Source organism: Nerophis ophidion, linkage group LG20 (assembly GCF_033978795.1).
Source record: "Nerophis ophidion isolate RoL-2023_Sa linkage group LG20, RoL_Noph_v1.0, whole genome shotgun sequence".
Lineage (NCBI taxonomy): Eukaryota > Metazoa > Chordata > Actinopteri > Syngnathiformes > Syngnathidae > Nerophis > Nerophis ophidion.
This window is the reverse complement of record NC_084630.1, coordinates 39368055-39388289: the sequence shown is the minus strand read 5'-3', so window position 1 is coordinate 39388289 and position 20235 is coordinate 39368055. Positions and strand designations below refer to the sequence as shown.

Below are 20235 nucleotides of genomic sequence, written 5' to 3'. Positions count from 1 at the left end.
ATGTATATATGTGTATTTATATACATGTGTATATACATGTAGATATGTATATATGCATGTATTTATGTATATAAATATATATGTGTATGTATATATGTATATATACATGTGTATATATATATATATATATATATATATATGTACTGTATATCCAGCCATCCATTTTCTACCGCTTATTCCCTTTTGGGGTCGTGGGGGGCGCTGGCGCCTATCACAGCTACAATCGGGCGATATATGTACTGTATATACATGTGTATATATATACATATACGTATATATACATGTATACAAATATATATGTCTATATATTCATGTATATACTTATATATACATGTGTATATACATGTATATATATGTATATATACATGTATATATACATACAAATGTATGTATATATACATGTCTATATGTACAGTATGTACGTATATATGTATGTATGTATTTACACACATATATATATATATCACATAAAGATATATATATATATATATATGTATATATATATATATAAGATATAAAGATCATATATATATATATATATATATATATTTTGTCATTGTACAACAAAATTGCAAACAAAGCCATTTAGTGCAAATTCATTGATGAAACATAAAAAACATATGAACATTGGTACTAAAATAAAAAAGATAAACATAAATAGAGCACACAGGTCACATGTACAGTCTATATATATATATATATATATATATATATATATATATATATATATATATATATATATATATATATATATATATATATATAACCATAATTTAAGGTGTAATAAGATCCTTGCTACTTCCATAGGGAAACAATGTGTTCCACTGTAAATAGACCCAGTCAGTCCTAAATCATGTCAAGTAAACATATGTCATTCCCCAAAATATCATGAAGATGACATGCTTCTTTCCTGCCGTTGTCACACCTCTACCTTTCCATCGTTAGCTCGAGAAAATATCCTAAAATGAGATTGCCATCACAATCACATCCTGCACCAATTTGAAATGAGGATTTACAAGAGTGAAGTCATTTGGAATGTTTTTTTTATTTTTGGCCATGATGCGTCACATTAAAAGATGCCCCACAGATGATAGTAAACACGTGAGAGACAATTTTACTAATTTAATGAATGTATTATTAACTGTATTCATTATTTTAAAAAATGTTTGTATATGCGCAACAGCATTTGAAAATATAAATATGTGCATGTAGTGTCACATATAAATATGTGCATGCATGTAGTGTCATATAAATATGTGCATGTAGTGTCACATATAGATATGTGCATCTAGTGCCACATATAAATATGTGCATGCATGCAGTGTCACATGTAAATATGTACATGCATGTAGTGTCACATATAAATATGTGCATGCATGCCGTGTCACATATAAATATGTGCCCGTATGCAGTGTCACATATAAATATGTGCATAAACGTAGTGTCACTTAAATATGTGCATGTAGTGTCACATATAAATATGTGCATGCACGTAGTGTCACATGAATATGTGCATGTAGTGTCACATATAAATATGTGCATGCATGCAGTGTCACATATATATGTGCATGCATGTAGTGTCACATACAAATATGTGCATGCATGTAGTATCACATGTAAATATGTGCATGCATGTAGTGTCACATATAAATATGTGCATGCATGCAGTGTCACATATAAATATGTGCATGCATGCAGTGTCACATGTAAATATGTGCATGCATGTAGTGTCACATGTAAATATGTGCATGTATGCAGTGTCACATATAAATATGTGGATGTAGTGTCACTTAAATATGTGCATGTAGTGTCACATATAAATATGTGCATGCACGTAGTGTCACATGAATATGTATATGTAGTGTCACATATAAATATGTGCATGCATGCTGTGTCACATATAGATATGTGCATGCATGTAGTGTCACATATACATATGTGCATGCATGTAGTGTCACATATAAATATGTGCATGCATGCACATATTTATATGTGCATGCATGTAGTGTCACATATACATATGTGCATGCATGTAGTGTCACATATAAATATGTGCATGTAGTGTCACATATAAATATGTGCATGTAGTGTCACATATAAATATGTGCATGTAGTGTCACATATAAATATGTGCATGTAGTGTCACATATAGATATGTGCATGTAGTGTCACATATAAATATGTGCATGTAGTGTCACATATAAATATGTGCATGTAGTGTCAAATATAAATATGTGCATGTAGTGTCACATATAAATATGTGCATGTAGTGTCACATATAAATATGTGCATGTAGTGTCACATATAGATATGTGCATGTAGTGTCACATATAAATATGTGCATGTAGTGTCACATATAGATATGTGCATGTAGTGTCACATATACATATGTGCATGCATGTAGTGTCACATATACATATGTGCATGCATGTAGTGTCACATATACATATGTGCATGTAGTGTCACATATACATATGTGCATGCATGTAGTGTCACATATACATATGTGCATGCATGTAGTGTCACATATAAATATGTGCATGCATGTAGTGTCACATATACATATGTGCATGCATGTAGTGTCACATATAAATTTGTGCATGTAGTGTCACATATACATATGTGCATGCATGTAGTGTCACATATACATATGTGCATGCATGTAGTGTCACATATAAATATGTGCATGCATGTAGTGTCACATATACATATGTGCATGCATGCAGTGTCACATATACATATGTGCATGTAGTGTCACATATACATATGTGCATGCATGTAGTGTCACATATAAATATGTGCATGCATGTAGTGTCACATATACATATGTGCATGCATGCAGTGTCACATATACATATGTGCATGTAGTGTCACATATACATATGTGCATGCATGTAGTGTCACATATAAATATGTGCATGCATGTAGTGTCACATATAAATATGTGCATGCATGTAGTGTCACATATAAATATGTGCATGCATGTAGTGTCACATATAAATATGTGCATGCATGTAGTGTCACATATACATATGTGCATGCATGTAGTGTCACATATAAATATGTGCATGCATGTAGTGTCACATATAAATATGTGCATGCATGCAGTGTCACATATAAATAGAGTGAGCAGGTCTTGACTAGCAGACACATGATTAGCACACACTGTCTGCTACCACTGTGACTGAAATAGTTCTTACCGCTGTCCTCACTTGCCTGTTGTCTTGTTGTTGTTGTTGTTGTTGTTGTTGTTGTTGTTGGCACACATGGAGTTTCTTGCCAGGCATTGATTGAGAGTCTGGCACGCTTCCTTTCTATTTGTGTACATCTTCTCTGCGTGGCGTCGCACTGATCAGTGAAATCCCTGCAGCTTTTTGCTGGGAGGGACTCAGAATATGAAGAATATGAAGATGCCATTTGGCCAGGATGACAACACATGGCTATTTGAATTTTTTTTTTTTTTTTTTTTTTTTTATTATAACAAAAAACCTGACATACCAATAATGTCACACGTGCCAAAAATGTTTTATTTGTGGCGGCCCGCCACAAATAAATATATAGAAAAACACAGTTGGATTTTTTTGCTGGTTCACATGTAAACATTGTAATCATTGGATGTATTTTTTTCAAATATAATTATAACAAAAAACTTGACATACTGATAATGTCACACATGTGAAAACACATGGCTAACCAAACTTTTTTTTAACTTGTGGCGGCCAGCGACAAGTAAATACATAGGAAACACATAGTTATAATTTTTGCTAGTTTCAGTTAAACATTGTCATCATTAGATCTATATATATATATATATACATATATATGTATGTATATATAGTTATGTATATATATATGTATGTATATATATTTATATATATACATGTATATATATTTATATATATACATGTATATATATTTATATATATATATATATATATATATATATATATATATATATATGTATGTGTTTGTATGTGTATGTATATATATATATATATATATATATATATATACAGTATATATATGCATGTATGTGTGTATATATATATATATATACTCAGTATATATATATATGTATGTATGTGTATGTATATATATATATATATATATATATATATATATATATATATTAACAAAAACACGACAAAAATACAAAATATTAACAAAAACACGACATTCTAATAATGTCACATGGCTAACCAAACTTTTTTACCTGTGTCGGTCCGCAACAAGTACATAAATAGAAAGACACAGATAGATTTTTTTGCTGGTTCACAGGTAATAGATGTTTTTATTTCTTTTTTTTTTCTCAACACATTGTGTCCAATATTTACCGCAAAGATAAAATAAGTCCTATTTTAGGTTCATTTAATAGTTAAAACACATTTTAATAATTAAAAAAATAATTACATTAAATTAAATGACTATTGTTTTACATATTCTGATAGATTTAAACCAATGAAAGCATTTTAAAAGTCTGCCAGACTCACACCTATTTGACTGATAAATATTAAAAAATATATATATTTTTTTTTTAATCTATTATTATATATATGATGAATATCATCACATCATTCATTCAGAGATGATAAATCAGGACAGATGAAGCTAGACTACTATGAACAGCAACATGTACGTGTAAACAAACAAACAAAAAACATTATGATTTCTATGTTTTCAGATAGCGTTTGTTCTATTGTTAAACAAAGAAAACAACCTGAAGTTGTCTTTATTTTGAAGTTATCCTGCCGTGTTTTCACCCACTTGATTAATAGATGTTCCTCCATGTGGCCCCTGAGCTACAATCAGGGGGACACCAGACTCATAGTGGCTCCAATTTTGACTTGAATTAGTCTTTTGTGTGTGCCAGGTTTCCGGGGCCTGCCCATCGAGGACCAGATCACGCTGATCCAGTACTCCTGGATGTGTCTGTCCACCTTCTGCCTCAGCTGGCGCTCGTACAAACACACCAACGGACAGATGCTCTACTTCGCCCCGGACCTCATCTTTAACGAGTAGGTGCACACCTGGGCTGGTCTGCTAACAGCCGGCTAGAAAGGTCAACTCGTGCTGGTCTGGACTCCAAAGGAATGTCATTGACAATAATCACTTACACACAATATGGCCTTTTATTGCAAGACTATTCTGCTTGCCGAGTCAGCAAAACAACATTTGGAAAACAATAGAAAATAGTCAGGGTTTTATTATGGGCCTGCTGGGAAGCATGCAATAGAAAATAGTCAGGGTTTTATAACGGGCCTGCTGGGAAGCATGCAATAGAAAATAGTTTAGGTTTTATTATGGGCCTGCTGGGAAAACATGCAGTAGAAAATAGCTAGGGTTTTATTATGGGCCTGCTGGGAAAGCATGCAGTAGAAAACAGTTTAGGTTTTATTATGGGCCTGCGGGGAAGCATGCAATAGAAAATAGTTAGGGTTTTGTTATGGGCCTACCGGAAAGCATACAGTAGAACATAGTTAAGGTTTTATTATGGGTCGGCTGGGAAGCATGCAGTAGAAAATAGTTAGGGTTTTATTATGGGCCTGCTGGGAAGGCATGCAGTAGAAAATAGTTTAGGTTTTTATTATGGGCCTGCGAGAAGTCATGCTAGTAAGGTTCTTTATTATGGGCCTGCGGAGAAGCATGCAGTACAAAATAGTTAGGGTTTTATTATGGGCCTGCCGAAAAGCATACAGTAGAAAATAGTTATGGTTTTATTATGGGTTGGCTGGGAAGCATGCAATAGAAAATAGTTGGGGTGTTATTATGGGCCTGCTGGGAAGCATGCAGTAGAAAATAGTTAGGGTTTTATCATGGGCCTGCTGGGAACTATGCAATAGAAAATAGTTAGGGTTTTATTATGGGCCTGCTGGGAAGCATGCAATAGAAAATAGTTTAGGTTTTATTATGGGCCTGCTGGGAAAACATGCAGTAGAAATAGTTAGGGTTTTATTATGGGCCTGCTGAATAGTATGCAAAAGAAAACGGTTTGGGTTTTATTATGGGCCTGCTGGCAAGCATGCAGTAGAAAATAGTTAGGGTTTTATTATGGGCCTGCTGGGAAAGCATGCAGTAGAAAATTGTTTAGGGTTCTATTATGGGCCTGCTGGGAAGCATGCAATAGAAAATAGTTAGGGTTTTATTATATATGTATATAGGTGTGTGTATATATGTGTGTGTACATACATACATATATATATATTTATTTTATTTTTTTTCATGTTAAAAGCCAAGGAGATAATGTTGCATGGGGACTTTGCAGGGAGCGCATGCAGCAGTCGGCCATGTACCCCCTGTGTCTGGGTATGAGACAGGTGAGCCAGGAGTTTGTTCGACTGCAGCTCACCTACGACGAGTTCCTGTCCATGAAGGTGCTGCTACTCCTCAGCACAAGTAAGACTTACTTTACTTTACTCTCTCACATGCTAACACACCACCTCAGTCATGTTTATGGTATAGCCTGACAAGAATATAAATTGGTGTATTGGTATAACAAAACAAGAATATAAGTTTGTGTATTAGTATAACAAAACAAGAATATAAGTTGGTGTATTGGTACAACCAAAAAAGAATATAAGTTGGTGTATTGGTATAGCCAAACAAGAATATAAGTTGGTGTATTGGTATAACAAAACAAGAATATAAGTTGGTGTATTGGTATAACAAAACAAGAACTTAAGTTGGTGTATTGGTATAGCCAGACAAGAATATAAGTTGGTGTATTGGTATAACAAAACAAGAATATAAGTTGGTGTATTGGTATAGCCAGACAAGAATATAAGTTGGTGTATTGGTATAGCCAGACAAGAATATAAGTTGGTGTATTGGTATAGCCAGACAAGAATATAAGTTGGTGTATTTGTTTAACAAAACAAGAATATAAGTTGGTGCATTGGTATAACAAAACAAGAATATAAGTTGGTGTATTGGTATAATAAAAGAAGAATATAAGTTGGTGTATTAGTATAGCCAAACAAGAATATAAGTTGGTGTATTGGTATAACAAAACAAGAATATACGTTGGTGTATTGGTATAACAAAACAAGAATATAAGTTGTGTATTGGTTTAGCCAAACAAGAATATAAGTTGGTGCATTGGTATAACAAAACAAGAATATAAGTTTGTGTATTAGTATAACAAAACAAGAATATAAGTTGGTGTATTGGTATAACCAAAAAAGAATATAAGTTGGTGTATTGGTAAAGCCAAACAAGAATATAAGTTGGTATATTGGCATAACAAAACAAGAATATAAGTTGGTGTATTGATATAGCCAGACAAGAATATAAGTTGGTGTATTGGTATAACCAGACAAGAATATTAGTTGGTGTATTTGTTTAAAAAAACAAGAATATAAGTTGGTGTATTGGTATAGCCGCACAAGAATATAAGTTTGGGTATGTTGTTCCACCTTCCATACTCCTTTTTATGCACTTTATAAGAAATACATTTTGCTGAAAATGGTTCATTGTGTCTTCTTATGCATACACTTTTTCAAATGTTCTTGTAATCAGAGCATATTTTCGGTGTATTAGATGGGATTTCTGCAGTCTTCTTCAGAAGGGTCACCTGATCACTGTGATGTGTTGCCTATCAGCTCTTCTTGTGGGCGTGGCCAAGCAAGCACACCTGTCTAGTCTCGATGGTTAATTTGGAGGGTGTCCCAGGTATCCCCGTTGATGGTCTCCTTGGGGCGCTTCCTTAGTTTGATCGCCTCCTTAATCCATCGTTTGAATTTGTTACTTTCTGTGCCGATGATTTTGCCGTTGTCCCGGTCCATGATGTGGTTATTTATTTTGCAATGATCTGATATGGCTGATTTATTTGTGTTTTAGGCTTCTTGTAAACCTTCCAGTTCTCTCTTTTTCACATCCTTTCTGATGTTCTTTCTTCCTGGCATTGACTGTCCACCTTGTTTCTCCCATGTATGATTCTTTTTTTTGCATGATTTACACGGGATTTCGTAAACGACATCGCATTTCTTGTCTGGATCTATTTTGTCTTTTTCCGTTAACCATCAAGCGGCGGCAGGGCGGTAGCCCACCAGGTAGACTTGAGAAGTTTTTTCTGGCCTTCCTGTCGGTCGTTTTTTCTTAATAATGATCTGGCAGCAGCCAGTGTCATCTCACAGGTAGCCCTCTGAGACTCTTATTTTGTTAGCGCAGGTAGGATGGAGCTGTAATTTTATAGTGAAGATAGGAATTTTGCTATCTGTTTTTACAGTTTTGACAGGAACAAAAAGTGTTTCTGGCTTTCGTGTCGGTCGTTTTTTCTTAATAATAACCAGGCAGCAGCCAGCATCATCTCACAAGTAGCTTTCTGAGACTCTTATTTTGTTAGCGCAGGCAGGATGGAGCTGTAATTTTATAGTGAAGATAGGAATTTTGCGATCTGTTTTTAGAGTTTTGACAGAAATAAAAAGTGTTTCTGGCTTTCCTGTCGGTCGTTTTTTCTTAATGATCTGGCAGCAGCCAGCGTCATCTCACAAGTAGCTTGCTGAGACTCTTATTTTGTTAGCGCAGGCAGGATGGAGCTGTAATTTTATAGTGACGATAGGAATTTTGCGATCTGTTTTTACAGTTTTGATGGAAACAAAAAGTGTTTCTGGCCTTCCTGTCGGTCGTTTTTTCTTAATAATAACCTGGCAGCAGCCAGCATCATCTCACAAGTAGCTTTCTGAGACTCTTATTTTGTTAGCGCAGGCAGGATGGAGCTGTAATTTTATAGTGAAGATAGGAATTTTGCGATCTGTTTTTAGAGTTTTGACAGAAATAAAAAGTGTTTCTGGCTTTCCTGTCGGTCGTTTTTTCTTAATGATCTGGCAGCAGCCAGCGTCATCTCACAAGTAGTTTGTTGAGACTCTTATTTTGTTAGCGCAGGCAGGATGGAGCTGTAATAGTTTGTTGAGACTCTTATTTTGTTAGCGCAGGCAGGATGGAGCTGTAATTTTATATTGAAGATAGGAACTGTGCGATCTGTCTTTAGAGTTTTGATGGCAGGTATGGTTGAAATAAAAAGTGATTCTGGCCTTCCTGTCGGTCATTTTTTCTTAATAATGATCCGGCCACCCCTGCTGTACAACTTGGCAGCTATTGGAAGAAAGCATGCAGACAGAAAGTGATGAAAAAGTAGACAAAGGTAGCACGTTGGATGTGTCACTGACACTTTGGTGGCCACAGGAGAACATTTCAGTCCGTGTAGATGAACACTTCATTAGCCGCTGGCTGTGAAAGATCTCAACACGTTGCCACTTTCTGCTTGAGCGTGCGCACAGTCTGTCAGGAGAAGTGTTGGAACTTTGGTACAAACATATTCTAAGTCTACTGAGAACTCAGAGATCATGGCGGTGCCTAGGTAGAAAAGTCCAAAGTTACAGCATTATACACTTGTGAATAACATAAATACACTCTATTATACAGCATTATTCAAATGTGAATGATATAAATACAGTTTATTATATAGCATTATACACATGTGAATAATATAAAAAATGTCTATTATACAGCATTATTCACATGTGAATAATCTAAATACAGTCTATTATACAGCATTATTCACTTGTGAAGAATGTAGTCTATTATACAGCATTGTTCACATGTGAATAATATAAATATAGTCTATTATACAGCATTATTCACATGTGAATAACATTAATACAGCCTATTATAAAGCGTTATCCACATGTGAATAACAAATACAGTCTATTATACAGCATTATTCACATGTGAATAACATAAATCCGGTCTATTATACGGCATTGTTCACATGTGAGTAATATAAATACAGTCTATTATACAGCATTATTCACATGTGAATAACATAAATCCGGTCTATTATACGGCATTGTTCACATGTGAGTAATATAAATACAGTCTATTATACAGCATTATTCACATGTGAATAATATAAATAGTCTATTATACAGCATTATTCACATGTGAATAATATAAATACAGTCTGTTATACAGCATTATTCACATGTCAATAATATAAATACAGTCTATTATACAGCATTATTCACATGTCAATAATCTAAATACAGTCTATTATAAGCATTATTCACATGTGAATAATGTAAATACAGTCTATTATAAGCATTATTCACATGTGAATAATATAAATACAGTCTAGTTATAAGCATTATTCACATGTGAATAATGTAAATACAGTCTATTATAAGCATTATTCACATGTGAATAATATAAATACAGTCTATTATAAGCATTATTCACATGTGGATAATATACTGTAAATACAGTCTGTTATACAAAATTATTCACATGTGAATAATGCCGTATAATAGACTGTATTGAGTATGTCATCATGCTAATTTTATTAAGCTAATATTTTAACTAATTAGATTAGTTTAAACCAAAAAAAAATCATGGATTTTCATGGTTGGCGCCATCTTTGAAACATGCTAACTTTATACCAATGTTTTATGCTAGCATTTTTGCCCTTTTTATTCGTATAAACAATACTTAATGCCATCCTAGAAGTATGTTAAGTTCTATGTTAGGATGCTAATGTTAGCATGTTAACATTTTGGCTAATTGTATCTCTTTACACCTATAAATCATGGATTTTGACACCTGGCGCTACCTAAGGTGTATGCTAACCTAACCTACGTTGTCATGCTAATGTTTCGTGTGTCTAACATACCAAAAAATCTGACTCTGATGTCATTATAAGTAAGAAAGCTGCATCATTGACTGTGAAATCTGCTTTTTTTTACCCCCCCTCCAGTTCCCAAAGAGGGTCTGAAGAACCAGGCAGCGTTCGAAGAGATGCGAGTCAATTACATCAAAGAGCTCCGGCGTTCCGTGGGGAAAGCGACCAACAACTCGGGCCAAACCTGGCAGCGCTTCTTCCAGCTCACCAAGCTGCTGGACGCCATGCATCATGTAAGTGACCACCACCTGTGTGTAGTGTCATGGTATCATTGTGCAGTCACCACTAGATGGCACTGTGAAGCTCATCAACTGAGTAAATATTCAGTGTTTTATTGTTCATAGTTAATATTGTAAATCCCACGTAAAAGAGGAGTGATGTTCATATGTTGTTAATATTCAGTGTTTTATTGTTCATAGTTAATATTGTAAATCCCGCGTAAAAGAGAAGTGATGTTCGTATGTTGTTATATTCAGTGTTTTATTGTTCATAGTTAATATTGTAAATCCCGCATAAAAGAGGAGTGATGTTCATATGTTGTTAATATTCAGTCTTTTATTAATAATTCATATTGTAAATCCCGCGTAAAAGAGGAGTGATGTTCGTATGTTGTTATATTCAGTGTTTTATTGTTCATAGTTAATATTGTAAATCCCGAATAAAAGAGGAGCGATGTTCATACGTTGTTAATATTCAGTGTATTAACGTTCATAGCTAATATTGTAAATCCCGCGTAAAAGAGTGATGTTCATATGTTGTTAATATTCAGTCTTTTATTAATAATTCATATTGTAAATCCCGCGTAAAAGAGTGATGTTCATATGTTGTTAATATTCAGTGTTTTATCGTTCATAGTTAATATTGTAAATCCCACGTAAAAGAAGCGATGTTCATTTGTTGTTAATATTCAGTGTTTTATTGTTCATAGTTAATATTGTAAATCCCGCATAAAAGAGGAGTGATGTTCATATGTTGTTAATATTCAGTCTTTTATTAATAATTCATATTGTAAATCCCGCGTAAAAGAGGAGTGATGTTCGTATGTTGTTATATTCAGTGTTTTATTGTTCATAGTTAATATTATAAATCCCGAATAAAAGAGGAGCGATGTTCATACGTTGTTTATATTCAGTGTATTAACGTTCATAGCTAATATTGTAAATCCCGCGTAAAAGAGTGATGTTCATATGTTGTTAATATTCAGTCTTTTATTAATAATTCATATTGTAAATCCCGCGTAAAAGAGTGATGTTCATATGTTGTTAATATTCAGTGTTTTATTGTTCATAGTTAATATTGTAAATCCTGCGTAAAAGAGGAGTGATGTTCAGAATTATGTTGTTAACATTCAGTCTTTTATTATTAGTTAATATTGTAAATCCCACGTAAAAGAGGAGTGATGTTCATATGTTGTTAATATTCAGTGTTTTATCGTTCACAGTTGATATTGTAAGTCCCGCATAAAAGATGAGGGATGTTCATATGTTGTTAATATTCAGTGTTTTATTAATAGTTAATATTGTAAATCCCACATAAAACAGTGATGTTCATATGTTAATATTCAGTGTTTTATTGTTCATAGTTAATATTGTAAATATCATGTAGAAGAGGAGTGATGTTCATATGTTGTTAATATTCAGTGTTTTATTGTTCATAGTTAATATTATAAGTCCCACGCAAAAGAGGAGTGATGTTGTAATGTTGTTATTATTCAGTGTTTTATTTTTCATAGTCAGTATTGTAAGTCCCGCTTAAAAGAGGAGCGATGTTCATACGTTGTTAATATTCAGTGTATTAACGTTCATAGCTAATATTGTAAATCCCACGTAAAAGAGGAGTGATGTTCATATGTTGTTGATATTCAGTGTTTTATTGTTCATAGTTAATATTGTAAATCCCACGTAAGAGAGTGATGTTCATATGTTGTTAATGATTAGTCTTTTATTAATAGTTAATATTGCGTAACCCACATAAAACAGTGATGTGCATATGTTGTTAATATTCAGTGTTTTATTGTTCATAGTTAATATTTTTAAATATCATGTAAAAGAGGAGTGATGTTCATATGTTGTTAATATTCAGTGTTTTATTGTTCATAGTTAATATTGTAATGCCGCATGAAAGAGTTATGTTCATATGTTGATATTCAGTGTTTTATTGTTCATAGCTAATATTATATATCCCACGTAAAACAAGAGTGATGTTCATATGTTGTTAATATTCAGTGTTTTATTGTTCATAGTTAATATTGTAAATCCTGCATAAAAGAGTGATGTTCATATGTTGTTGATATTTGCAAGTAAAACTTAGAAGAACAAATCAAACACTCTAGACCAGGGTCACCAACACAGTGCCCGCGGGCACCAGGTCGCCCGTAAGGACCAGATGAGTCGCCCGCTGGCCTGTTTTAAAAATAGCTCAAATAGCAGCACTTACCAGTGAGCTGCCTCTATTTTTTAAATTTTTATTTATTCACTAGCAAGCTGGTCTCGCTTTGCTGGACATTTTTAATTCTAAGAGAGACAAAACTCAAATAGAATTTGAAAATCCAAGAAAATATTTTAAAGACTTGGTCTTCACTTGTTTAAATAAATTCATTTATTTTTTTACTTTGCTTCTTATAACTTTCAGAAAGGCAATTTTAGAGAAAAAATACAACCTTAAAAATTGTTTTAGGATTTTTAAACACATATACCTTTTTACCTTTTAAATTCCTTCCTCTTCTTTCCTGACAATTTGAATCAAGTATTTTTTTATTATTATTGTAAATAATAATAAATACATTTTAATATAATTCTTCATTTTAGCTTCGTTTTTTTTGACGAAGAATAGTTGAAATATTTCTTCAAACTTAATATGATTAAAATAAAATAAAAATATTCTGACAAATCTAGAAAATTTGTAGAATCAAATTTAAATCTTATTTCAAAGTCTTTGGATTTCTTTTAAAATGTTTCTTCTGGAAAATCTACAAAAAATAATGATTTGTCTTTGTTAGAAATATAGCTTGGTCCAATTTGTTATTTATTCTAACAAAGTGCAGATTGGATTTTAACCTATTTAAAACACATCATCAAAAATTTAAAATTAATCTTAATCAGGAAAAATTACTAATGATGTTCCACAAATTATTTTTTACATTTTTTCAAAAAGATTCGAATTAGCTAGTTTTTCTCTTCATTTTTGGGGGGTTGAATTTTGAATTTTAAAGAGTCGAAATTGAAGATAAACTATGTTTCAAAATTTAATTTTCTTTTTTTTCGTGTTTTCTGTTTTAAACCGTTCAATTAAGTGTTTTTTTCATCATTTATTCTCTACAAAAAACCTTCCGTAAAAGGACAAAAAATGTACAACGGAATGACAGACAGAAATACCCTTTTTTTCTATATATAGATTTATTTATTAAAGGTAAATTGAGCAAATTGTCCATTTCTGGCAATTTATTTAAGTGTGTATCAAACTGGTAGCCCTTGGCATTAATCAGTACCCAAGAAGTAGCTCTTGCTTTCAAAAAGGTTGGTGACCCCTGGTCTAGAGGGTAAAAAGTTTAACGTCAGGGCAAGGGTAAAGCTGAATAGAGTCTTTTGTCGCGCCCTATAAAGTGTTTGCACTGCACGTGTTGTACTTATTACACACCAGCTGTCTGGTTGTAACGTGTATACATTTTTTTCATTACCAAATTAGGAGGGGATAAAATCGCTGTGTAAAATCGCTAATGCTAACCCGTAGCATGTCTATGGGAAATCCATTGTAAACTAGCATCGAGCTAGCACATTTTGAATAGTGGAACCTGACTGTACTTGTTAAATATATATTTTAATATCTAACATAACTGTGCTGTCCAGTTGTAAAAGTGAGTTCTAATATTTTTGAGTCTCATTTGCAAGTTTTATACAGTCGACTTCCAAAATGTAGCCTAGTCAGGGAGTAATCCTTGCCATTACTGTTGTTGCGCCCTACAAAGTGTGTGTACTGCACGCATTGTACGTAATCAAAAATCGACATTCATTTATTCAGCACTTTTCATACAAATGATTACACTCCGGCTGTCCGATTGTAACGTGCCTCTTTGTTGTGGTTTTCATTACCACATTTGGAGGTGATAAAAAAAAATCGCCATGCGAAATCGCTAATGCTAACCTGTAGCATGGCTATGGCAAATCCAATGTAAAGTAACATCGAGCTAGCACATTTTTAATAGTGGAACCTTAATGTACTTTAGTGGGTTTTCATGAGTTAATAAATGTTAAATATATATTTTAATATCAAACATAACTGTGCTGTCGAGTTGTTGTTGCGCCCTACAAAGTGTGTGTACTGCACGTATTGTACGTAATCAAATCCAACTTCGATAATTTAGCACTTTTCATACAAATGATTATTGATTGTAACGTGTCTTTTTGTTGTGGTTTCCATTACCACATTTTGAGGTGATGAAAAAAAAAAAATCGCCTTTCAAAATCGCTAATGCTAACCTGTAGCATGGCTATGGCAAATTCAATGTAAATAAGCATCGAGCTAGCACATTTTAAATAGTGGAAACTTACTGTACCTTTGTGGGTGTTCATGTGTTAATAAATGTTAAATATATATTTTAATATCAAACATAACTGTGCTGTCGAGTTGTTGTTGCGCCCTACAATGCGTGTGTACTGTATGTAATCAAATCCAACTTCATTTATTTAGCACTTTTTATACAAATTATTACACTCCAGATGTCCGATTGTAACGTGTCTCTTTGTTGTGGTTTTTATTCAAACATTTGGAGGTGATTAAGAATAACGCCATGCGAAATCACTAATGTTAACATGTAGCATGGCTATGGCAAATCCAATGTACATTAGCACCGAGCTAGCACATTTTGAATAGTGTATTACTTACTGTACTTTTGTGGGTGTTCATGAGTTAATAAATGTTAAATATATATTTTAATATCAAACATAACTGTGCTGTAAAGTTGTTGTTGCGCCCTACAAAGATTGTGTACTGTATGAAATCAAATCCAACTTCATTTATTGAGCACTTTTCATACAAATTATTACACTCCAGCTGTCCGATTGTAACGTGTCTCTTTGTTCTGGTTTTCATTCCCACATTTGGAGGTGATTAAAAAAAATACGTCGCCATGCGAAATTGCTAATGCTAGCCTGTAGCATGGCTATGGCAAATCCAATATAAATTAGCATCGAGCTAGTACACTTTCAAAAGTGGAACCTTACTGTGGGTGTTCATGTGTTAATAAATGTTAAATATATATTTTAATATCAAACATGACTATGCTGTCGAGTTGTAGTTGCGCCCTACAAAGTGTGTGTACTGCACGTATAGTACGTAATCAAATCCAACTTCATTTATTTAGCACTTTTCATACAAATGATTGTTGATTGTAACGTGTCTCTTTGTTGTGGTTTCCAATACCACATTTTGAGGTGATAAAAAAAAAAAAATCGCCATGCGAAATCGCTAATGCTAACCTGTAGCATGACTATGGCAAATCCAATTAGCATCGAGCTAGCACATTTTGAATAGTGGAACCTTACTGAACATTTGTGGGTGTTCATATGTTAATAAATTTTAAATATATACTTTAATATCAAACATAACTGTTGTTGAGTTGTTGTTGCGCCCTACAAAGCGTGTGTACTGCACGTATTGTACGTAATCAAATCCAACTTAATTTTTTTAGCACTTTTCGTACAAATGATTACACTCCGGCTGTCCGATTGTAACGTGTCTCTTTGTTGTGGTTTTCATTACCACATTTGGAGGTGATTAAAAAAAAAAAAAATCGCCGTGCGAAATCGCTAATGCTAACCTGTAGCAGTACTATGGCAAATCCAATATAAATTAGCATCGAGCTAGCACATTTGGAATAGTGGAACCTTACTGTACTTTTGTGGGTGTTCATGTGTTAAATAAAAATGTTAAATGAAAATATAGATTTTAATATCAAACGTAACTGTGCTGTCGAGCTGGTAAAGCAAGTTCTTAGATTTTTGAGTCTCATTTGCAAGTTTTATACAGTTAAAACTTGCATAAATGGCATAAATTACAGGGAGTAATTTATGCCATTTTGCTGAGTCTTTTTTTTGTTGTTGCCCCCTACAAAGTGTGTGTACTGTACGTAATGAAATCCAACTTCATTTATTTAGCACTTTTCATACAAATGATTGTTGATTGTAACGTGTCTCTTTGTTGTGGTTTCCAATACCAACTTTTGAGGTGATAAAAAAAAAAAATTGCCATGCGAAATCGCTAATGCTAACCTGTAGCATGACTATGGCAAATCCAATTAGCATCGAGCTAGCACATTTTGAATAGTGGAACCTTACTGAACATTTGTGGGTGTTCATATGTTAATACATTTTAAATATATACTTTAATATCAAACATAACTGTTGTCGAGTTGTTGTTGCGCCCTACAGAGCGTGTGTACTGCACGTATTGTACGTAATCAAATCCAACGTAATTTTTTTAGCACTTTTCGTACAAATGATTACACTCCGGCTGTCCGATTGTAACGTGTCTCTTTGTTGTGGTTTTCATTACCACATTTGGAGGTGATAAAAAAAAAAAAAAAATCGCCGTGCGAAATCGCTAATGCTAACCTGTAGCAGTACTATGGCCAATCCAATATAAATTAGCATCGAGCTAGCACATTTGGAATAGTGGAACCTTACTGTACTTTTGTGGGTGTTCATGTGTTAAATAAAAATGTTAAATGAAAATATAGATTTTAATATCAAACGTAACTGTGCTGTCGAGCTGGTAAAGCAAGTTCTTAGATTTTTGAGTCTCATTTGCAAGTTTTATACAGTTAAAACTTGCATAAATGGCATAAATTACAGGGAGTAATTTATGACATTTTGCTGAGTCTTTTTTTTGTTGTTGCCCCCTACAAAGTGTGTGTACTGTACGTAATGAAATCCAACTTCATTTATTTAGCACTTTTCATACAAATGATTGTTGATTGTAACGTGTCTCTTTGTTGTGGTTTCCAATACCAACTTTTGAGGTGATAAAAAAAAAAAATTGCCATGCGAAATCGCTAATGCTAACCTGTAGCATGACTATGGCAAATCCAATTAGCATCGAGCTAGCACATTTTGAATAGTGGAACCTTACTGAACATTTGTGGGTGTTCATATGTTAATACATTTTAAATATATACTTTAATATCAAACATAACTGTTGTCGAGTTGTTGTTGCGCCCTACAGAGCGTGTGTACTGCACGTATTGTACGTAATCAAATCCAACTTAATTTTTTTAGCACTTTTCGTACAAATGATTACACTCCGGCTGTCCGATTGTAACGTGTCTCTTTGTTGTGGTTTTCATTACCACATTTGGAGGTGATAAAAAAAAAAAAAAAAATCGCCGTGCGAAATCGCTAATGCTAACCTGTAGCAGTACTATGGCAAATCCAATATAAATTAGCATCGAGCTAGCACATTTGGAATAGTGGAACCTTACTGTACTTTTGTGGGTGTTCATGTGTTAAATGAAAATATAGATTTTAATATCAAACGTAACTGTGCTGTCGAGCTGGTAAAGCAAGTTCTTAGATTTTTGAGTCTCATTTGCAAGTTTTATACAGTTAAAACTTGCATAAATGGCATAAATTACAGGGAGTAATTTATGACATTTTGCTGAGTCTTTTTTTTGTTGTTTCCCCCTACAAAGTGTGTGTACTGTACGTAATGAAATCCAACTTCATTTATTTAGCACTTTTCGTACGAATGATTACACTCCAGCTGTCTGATATTAACGTGTCTCTTTGTTGATTAAAAAAAAAAATCGCTAATGCTAACCTTTAGCATGACTATGGCAAATCCAATTAGCATCGAGCTAGCACATTTTGAATATTGGAACCTTACTGTACTTTTGAGCGTTTTCTTCTTGGAAATATCTAACATTACTCAGTCTGCTTGTTGCCCAACCAAGTGTTGCAACCGGACGTGAGGTCTCGAGCAACAATGGTATGGAAATTGTTGATTTTGACGTTAATTGGTAGTTGCCTATAAGAGTTGCCATCCCTCCTCCTCTGTATGGCGTATAAAAGGGGGCGGAGCTGACCTTGTGCTTGTGTTGCGGCAGCTGGTGGGGAGGCTGCTGGACTTCTGCTTCTACACCTTCCGAGAGTCGCAGGCCTTGAAGGTGGAGTTCCCCGACATGCTGGTGGAGATCATCAGCGACCAGATCCCCAAGGTGGAGTCGGGCCTCACACACACCATCTACTTCCACAAGAAGTGACGCCCGGGGGGTAAAACACGCGGGAACTCAAACCCCAGCCAGGGACGCCACCTTGGCGCCTCCCTCCCCGCCCCCCGCCTTCAGGACGCCGCCGGTCGGTCCTTGTCTGAAACCAGAAGGGCGGGAGCGGCGCAGGACTTGCGACAAAAGTGTGTAAATGTTGCCCCGCCTCCCTTCCCCGTACGCCATCTTGGAGACAAAGCCATAGCAGAACGTGGGCGTGGTGGTGGAGACGTAGGTAGGTAGGTAGGTGGTGGACCCGCAGATCCCAACATGTAGCTTGCAGACACGCTCCACTCCCAAGGGCTACTTGACACTTTCCTCCACATATACACTCGGCTTCTTAGTGAGTGCTGAGTCAGCAGCTGCTGCTCTGCTGGTCACAAATGTTTAGTAGCAACATTCACACAGTCTAAGGCAGCCGTGTCCGGAGGTTGCCCACAGCCACATTTGCGACAAATGTTGTTTTTTTTCCCCCCCGACCCCGGCGCTTATTTAACTTTGTAGGCAGGAGACTCCAACGCTCGGACAATTTAGAGTTCAGTTGAATTTTTGTGGGGTTTTAAAACAATATTTTCCAATTCAGTTTGTTAAAATTCCAGTTGTGATAAAAACAATTTAAACATGGCTGATGAATTTAATGATTGTTAATAATCTTTAACTCTCATATATTTATATATATATATTTATATATATATATATATATACAATATATCAGTGTCAATCAATCAATGATTGATATATATATATATATATATGTATTTATATATATGCATATGTGTGTGTATTAGTGTACATATGCATATACATATATATATATACACACATGTATATATATATATATGTATATGTATATATACACACACATATATGCATATATACACATGTGTATGTATGTATATGTGTGTATATATGTATATACACACATGCATATATATATATATATATATATATATGTCTGTACATATATATGTACATTTGCACATATACATATAAATATGTATGTATACATATATATATACATATATATATATACACATATGTATATATACACATATATTTATATATACACATATGTGTGTATATATACACACATATGTGTGTATATATACACACATATATATATATGTGTATATATACACATATAAAAACACATGTTTGTATATGTATATATACATATATATATGTATATATACATATATATGTGTATATACACATATATATGTGTATATATACACATATATGTATATATGTATATATAAACACATGTATACATACACATATATATATGTGTAAATATAAATATATG

The 20235-nt window shown here is 33.8% G+C and overlaps 1 protein-coding gene across 1 annotated transcript in view; it reads left to right on the top strand.

The window, feature by feature from the left end:
* Nucleotides 1-19582, top strand: part of LOC133539123 (mineralocorticoid receptor-like) — a 73650-nt gene extending 54068 nt beyond the window's left edge. Inside the window, exons 4-7 of the mRNA XM_061881215.1 lie at nt 4871-5015; nt 6263-6393; nt 10748-10905; nt 18771-19582. Of these exons, the coding sequence (XP_061737199.1) occupies nt 4871-5015; nt 6263-6393; nt 10748-10905; nt 18771-18926 (590 nt within the window). The 3' untranslated portion in view covers nt 18927-19582. The remainder of the gene's footprint in view (nt 1-4870; nt 5016-6262; nt 6394-10747; nt 10906-18770) is intronic.
* Nucleotides 19583-20235: the final 653 nt, after the last annotated feature.